At 42.9% G+C, this 6,490-nt stretch overlaps 1 protein-coding gene across 3 annotated transcripts; it reads left to right on the top strand.

Annotated features, from left to right (window-relative positions):
• Positions 1–1,572: 1,572 nt before the first annotated feature.
• LOC106567971 (spermatogenesis-associated protein 22) lies at positions 1,573–6,479 on the top strand. 3 transcript variants are annotated; one of them, XM_014137900.3, is made up of 8 exons: positions 1,573–1,932; positions 2,202–2,265; positions 2,987–3,127; positions 3,350–3,539; positions 3,707–4,088; positions 5,220–5,328; positions 5,447–5,544; positions 5,904–6,479. In XM_014137900.3, the coding sequence occupies exons 2-8, from the start codon at positions 2,226–2,228 to the stop codon at positions 6,093–6,095; spliced, it is 1,152 nt and encodes a 383-aa protein (XP_013993375.1). In that variant the 5' UTR covers positions 1,573–1,932; positions 2,202–2,225; the 3' UTR covers positions 6,096–6,479. The 3 variants fall into 3 exon arrangements, with proteins under 3 accessions (XP_013993375.1, XP_013993374.1, XP_045549525.1); XM_014137899.3 differs by having other exon boundaries at positions 1,573–1,966; XM_045693569.2 differs by having other exon boundaries at positions 1,574–1,966; positions 5,907–6,479.
• Positions 6,480–6,490: the final 11 nt, after the last annotated feature.

Genomic DNA, 6,490 nt, shown 5'->3' with positions numbered 1-6,490 from the left:
GTAAATGTTAGTAACACCTCCGCCTTTGCGTGAGGCGCATGGGATATGGTCACTAGTGTAACCAGGAGGAGAGGCCTGATTTAACACATTAATTTAATCAAGTTTAAGCCCTGTTTCAGTCGGGCCAATCACAACAAGATTATGATCAGTGATTAGTTATTTGACTATAACTGCCTTGGAAGTGAGGGATCTAACATTATGTAGCCCAATTTTGAGATGTGAGATATCACAATCTCTTTCAATAATGACAGATATGGAGGTGTCCCGCCTGCTCCCGCTCCTCCTCCCTGGCGCTGGAAGGCACCAGGCTCCCCAGCTTTACACACTCCTGCCACCATCATTACGCACACCTTTCTTTCCCCATCACGTGCATCAGCATATTATTGGACTCACCTGGACTCAATCACCTGTTCCCCGCTGCTGTATTAATTGTCGTTTGTCGTTGTTTACCCGCGTGCCGATGCTACTCCTATTTTCTTACCTGTCTGTTCCTGAATAAATGCTTCTCATTTCCAGCGTCGCTCCTTACAGAATGCTGAAGCCATCATACTAAGCATCGTGGAGTGCTGGTGTTCCGGTTGGTGGTGACGTCTGGTCCAGGGGCCACCACTGATGGAACCGGGGGTACCTAAGCCAGCTCGTCGGGCTGTCACGCCCTAGCTGGCTCGAGAGATTCTTGCCCCGGTTGGCTTGGGAGGCGCCCATCCCACGGCGGGCTTCAACCAGATCGTCAGGATTTTACGCCCAGCCAGCTCATCAGGCTGCTACGCCTCAGCGGGATCGTCTGGCTCCTATGCCTCTGCCGGTTCGTCAGGAGTTTACGCCTGGCCGACTTGTTGTCGTTTACCCGTGTGCTGACACTGTTCCTGTTTTGTTACCTGTTTGTTCCTGAATAAATGTTGACTCCCCGTATCTGCTTCCCATCTCCAGCGTCAGTCCTTACAGGAGGTCTAGCTGTGTGGCTTAATATAGTCTAAATGTTTGTCTTGGGGTAAGTTGAGCCAATGGCCATGGGGTAAATTGAGCTAACGGTTGAGCCAAAGGCAAGTTGTGCAAATTGAGGTGTTTTCTTCCCAGGCGTAATGCAAGCCATTATGTCGCTGGGATCTGAGTTAACAGGGCCTGGCCTATGACTCCACCTTTGCCTCTCCCGAGCCAGTTGGGGAGTGGCAGAGATGAGACATGATCAAAGATTGGGGAGAAAAAGGGGTTAAAGTACAAAAAGTGTGTATATAAATCGTTTTAAATAAGTGTTAGGTGTTAAACTGTGTTAAAATAATTAAAATGATTAATGGAAAACAATTGTTTGGGAAAGAAATATATACATGGTTTTAAAAATGTAGTGGTACTACTTCATTCAGTACAGAAATGTGTCTTTTACCCTGTCCTGTTGCTCAATTTACCCAATAGCTTGTCCAGGTATTTTTATTTATTTTTTTGTATTTTTTTTAACGAACGTTTTACTTGCATTCTGATTATTTCCAGACATACAACATCCTGAAATGTATGTAGATATCTTTGTTAGAAAGAATACTATATTTCACTTGACAGAGTGACGCTGAATGTAAATTCTCTCAATTTACCGCACTCTCCCCTATGTGATGATGCCAAACTGCTTACAAGAGCACAGTAAAAGCCCAGTTAGCGGTACCTGAACATGTGAGAAGAGTGTAGAGGCCATAGTATGTAGGCCAAACCACTTACTCAGTCCACTTGGAAAAACGTGCATTTGTAAAAAATAAAATAATATGTATTTAAAGTGCAGCCTCCCTCTCTTAGCTAATAGCTAGCTATAACAGCTAAGTGTTCTAGCTAGCCAAACACTGGGAAATCGCGGGAAGTGGCGCGTGCCTATCGGATTTGACTGGCGGAAAGGAGGCCCCTACTTTATTAGAGGAAACTTGGAAGAGGCTGACGAGCTCTCTACAACAGGTATTTAGCTAGCTACTTGGAACAGCAACCACAGGTAAACACTGGAAATACATGATTTAATTAACTATAAGTTAGCATTGCTGAAAACTAAACATTGTTTGCTGATTTGGTTGTTATTTAGCTAGCTAGCTACTAAAACAGCTATTGATAACTTTTTTTTGCTAACGTTATACTGTAGCTAACTACTGTAGTTAGCTAGCAATACGTTTTTTTAATGCTTTGTAGATAGTGGTGTCAGTTAAAATGTTTTAATTTTATGAATTTATTAGACTGAGTGAAGACACTGGAATAAGATGAAAAGATATGAAAACCAGCAGGCCAGACCTACTGCAGGTTTGTTAAATTCAAATCAAATTGTAACGTTATGTCACCTGCGCAGAATACAAGTGTAGACCTTACCTTGAAATGCTTACTTACAAGCCTTAAATCAACAATTCAGTTTTAAGAAAAATGCTGAGGTTATATACAGGGGGTACCGGTGTTGTCCCGAAAATCCCCCCCGCCCGCCAGAATCCCCCCGCGTTCTTCATTGAGTTGATGCCGAGATTTCTGCTCTTCACTCCGTTGTCAGTTTAGCCTACATTTCACTGCTCTTAGTAGCAGAAAGCATTTTTACCTGCAGTTTTCGGCTTGGCTCTTTGTTTCAAGTGTATGTGGCGGTTCTAGCTTGTATGACGCCCTGGGCGAACCCCCCTTCAGCGCCCGCACACCCCGGCAAGATGCATCCCTGGGTGGCTGCCCATGTCGCCCGTACCTAAATCCGCTACTGATTTTTATTAGTCTATAAATAAATATCTTTGCCAAAATTATTCGACTAGTATTTTTTGAAGGTAATTAGAAGGGGGGGGGGGGATTCTGGCAGGGGTGAGATTTTCGGCACAACACCAGTACCGAGTCAATGTGCGGACAGTGAGTAGCAGCAGTATTAAAAAAAAAAGATCGAGGGGTCAATGCAAATAGGCCAGGTTGACATCTTATTAATTAGAATGTGATGGCTGCATTGTCAACACTGTCATGAGAAAAATGTAATGTCTCATGATTGTTTGCTTTCCAGGCTGCCTCTCTGTGCCTCTGTTTAACCAGAAGAAAAGGAGCAGGCTGCCTTTGACATCCAATCCCTCAGAGAAGAAATTCTGCTCTGGCAATGAATACATGCCTACACACAGCTCTGCTTCATCCATCATCAACACATCAGGTAAGAGGAGTATAGGCTACTTCTCATGAACTTCAGTAGTAGCAATACTCAGATGTGTTCTGTGATTCATAAACTTTGCTTTTATTATACATTTTTCTTGGATTTTAAAAGAGCGAGAGATTCTACTATCTCAGTCACTAGATGGCACTACACACAAAGAAAAATAATTTTTGCTGTCTATATCTCAATGCTATAACTGAACATTTTTTAACCTCTGCTCAGGTAACACAGGCTATTACCAAGATCAAGCCCCAAGGTGTCCTGCACCTGCTGCTCAGGACAATCAGTGGAGCAGACAAGGCAACCAGCAGCAGTCTCAACCACAGTCTCAGTGTCCTAACAGTCAACCTGTGCCGGTACCTGTGGGGAGAAGCTTTGCACCTCCACACCCATACAATGCTGGGAATGCAGGGTATGGAAAATTGCTAGGTCTCTCTGTAGAGGCAGTCATTATAGTGCAGATAAAAAGTTAACCTGCAGATGGACACTGTCTATATACTGTATTGTACTAGATATTTTTTTTTACTGATGATTTTGCAACACATAAACCTGTCATATCAGTGATTTGCATATGTCCAGTCTGCAGATGGGACAGCCACCAGTGAGGCAGGACTCAAGAGCCCCTACAAACCCCAGACAGAGCAACTACAATGCCCCTTGCAGCAGTGGGAACACACAGAGCAAGCCGGTACCCCCAAGCAGCTACTCTCAGATGGGTCAGCAGCAGTTAGGTTACAGACACAGACAGAGACAGGACAACCCACCAGAGCCTCCTCTTTACTCCCAGCAGTCTAAACCCACTCCCCCTCCAAGCAGACCAAGTCATGGTCCTGGACCACAGAAGCAGAACACATCCTGGAAGTTTATAACCACCACCAACACTGGGCCACAGAAACAACTGATGGAAGACAGTAGAGACACATATCAAACTCAAAATACCTCTCAGTCTCAGGTACAACATGTAAGTAATCTGTGCTAATTGTAGTTTATAGTTGAACATACTGTAGGACCCTCAAACTCAACTTTGGACCTCGAAGCCAGTTCCACTCTAATCAGGGACTGATTTAGACCTGGGCCACCAGGTGGGTGCAATTAATCATCTGGTAGAACAGAAAACTAGCAGGCCTTATCACGCAGGGTAACAGTTGAATACCCCTGCTGTAGGAAAACAAAGGTTTCCGTAGATTACTTACCATAAAATAACAATTACTGTAATTTCTGGACTATTAAGCGCACCTGAATATAAGCCGCACCCACTGAATTTAAAAAACTATATTACTTTGAACATAAATAAGCCGCACATGTCTATAAACCGCAGGTGCCTACCGGTACATTGAAACATATGAACTTTACACAGGCTTTAACGAAACACGGCTTGTAACAAAAATAAATAGGCTTTAACGAAACACGGCTTGTAACAAAAATAAATAGGCTTTAACGAAACACGGCTTGTAACAAAAATAAATGGGCTTTAACGAAAATAAATAGGCTTTAACGAAACACGGCTTGTAACAAAAATAAATAGGCTTTAACCAAACACGGCTTGTAACAAAAAATACAAAATTAGCAGTAAACAGTAGCCTACCAAGAAAGTCATTGGTCACTATCTTCCTCCTCCTGTGCACTGAAACCATCTCCTTCGGTGTCGGCGTTGAATAGCCTCAGAATTGCTTCATCCGATATTGGATCGTTTTCATTGTCGCTCTCGTAACTTTCATCCAGAGGCAAATCCCCCGCTGAGCCCTCTTCAACACGCAGCAGTCCAGCCTTTCGAAACCCGTTGATAGTGGATTTTTTGATAATGCTCCACGCTGTCAGGACCCACAAATTTGAAAGCGGGAAAAATCCATATATTAGTCGTGTCATTGTTTAAGCCACGAAGTTCAAAGCGTGGGAAAAAAGTTGCGGCTTATAGTCCGGAATTTACGGTATATAGTTTTTATATTTAACCCAATTGTAGGTATGTTTAATCAAGTTAAAAATATCGTTTATCTTTTCATACTAGTCTTGTAAAATGTTTGTTGTTCAATGCTAGATCAGTGATTAAAGTATTAATGTCTCTTATATTGTGACGGCGCCATCTGTGTTCCAGGTCAAAGCAGCAACTGAGAACTCTCTGAGGATCTTGACTGCTGTCATTGATGGCATTAGACACTGGAGCCATTTCAAGGACAGAGCCCCGTACCTATTTGAGATTTTCGGTAAGTTCACAAGAAGTGTCACTTTTCTAACATTGTATTTACTATTACTGGTACTCTATACACAATTTTTGTAATGTTATTTTATTCAAATAATTTATATTCTATGTTCGTCCCACAGCCACTCTTGACTCTGCAGTCACCGCCGGGTCTCATGGAGCTAAGATCTTCCTCATGAGAGATGGGAAAGAGGTGGTGCAGTGTGTCTTCTATGAAAATGTGAGTCAGAAAAACACTTCCTCTTTAATAGGAAATTGAGACATGCAGTTACAGGGCTGTCTGGAGTTAATCAGAGGACAACAATCAATTACTTCATGTTCAGCATGTTTTTTAAGGCCTAAAAAATCCAGTTATTTTCAGTATCAAGAACTTTGGTGACTATTTTATTTCAACAGGATACTTACCAGCTGCTACTGATCACCAGCATTATAAAGCAGTAGTTCGTTTTTCAACATTACTGGAGGATATGGCTTCTCAAATCGTACTGTATCTCCAGGGTGGATACCCATTATGTTACCTTTACCATGTTGTGCTGGATGTATACCCTTTGTCTAATGCATCTCTGCTCCATCCCCGAGGAGCTGGAGCTGCCCAGGCTGATCCGAGGCCAGGTGCACCGCTGTGTGGGGAACTACGACTGCACCAGAGACACCCTCGCCTGTGTGTCTGTCAGGGCCGCTCTGCCCTCAGAGCAGAGGAACGCACAGGAGTCTATCAAAGCCTCGGACGCTGAGATGAGGGACCTGGTGAAATCACTCAGTGAAGTCTGATCAGCAGCACAGAAACACATAAGGGAGCTTCCAGCAACAGTTCAAAGGCAAAACAATTGTCTTTGCCAATGGGTTATTGAGTATCACTATATGGCAAGTGCTCTCCTCTATTAGAAACTGAATGATCCTACTGTATATAGTCCTACTGTATATAGATCCTTGACATGTCTGAAGATTCTCCAGGGATGAGTAGTACGTGATACCCCTATTTATTTTTGAAAGAATATTCTGAACTGGGCAGTTCGTGTATACAGTTTTACCTGCTTCCCTGTAAAGGGCGCCATCTGTTTGTGACAAGCAACATATTAAGATTGTGTTTATGAATTTCCCAATGTTAAATATGTACGTGCATCTGTATATCATCAGATTACAGGTAAGATATTTAATATTTTTCT

This window comes from Salmo salar, chromosome 13 (assembly GCF_965601325.2).
Source record: "Salmo salar chromosome 13, fSalSal1, whole genome shotgun sequence".
Taxonomy (NCBI): Eukaryota; Metazoa; Chordata; class Actinopteri; order Salmoniformes; family Salmonidae; genus Salmo; species Salmo salar.
This window is presented reverse-complemented; position numbering and strand designations above follow the sequence as displayed.

Excerpts from the sequence above, each read along its gene's own strand:
- LOC106567971 (XM_014137900.3), top strand. The coding sequence starts at position 2,226 with ATGAAAAGATATGAAAACCAGCAGGCCAGACCTACTGCAG. Across the intron at positions 3,540-3,706 it reads TACAATGCTGGGAATGCAGG|TCTGCAGATGGGACAGCCAC; the intron begins GTATGGAAAATT and ends GCATATGTCCAG. Across the intron at positions 5,329-5,446 it reads GTACCTATTTGAGATTTTCG|CCACTCTTGACTCTGCAGTC; the intron begins GTAAGTTCACAA and ends TTCGTCCCACAG.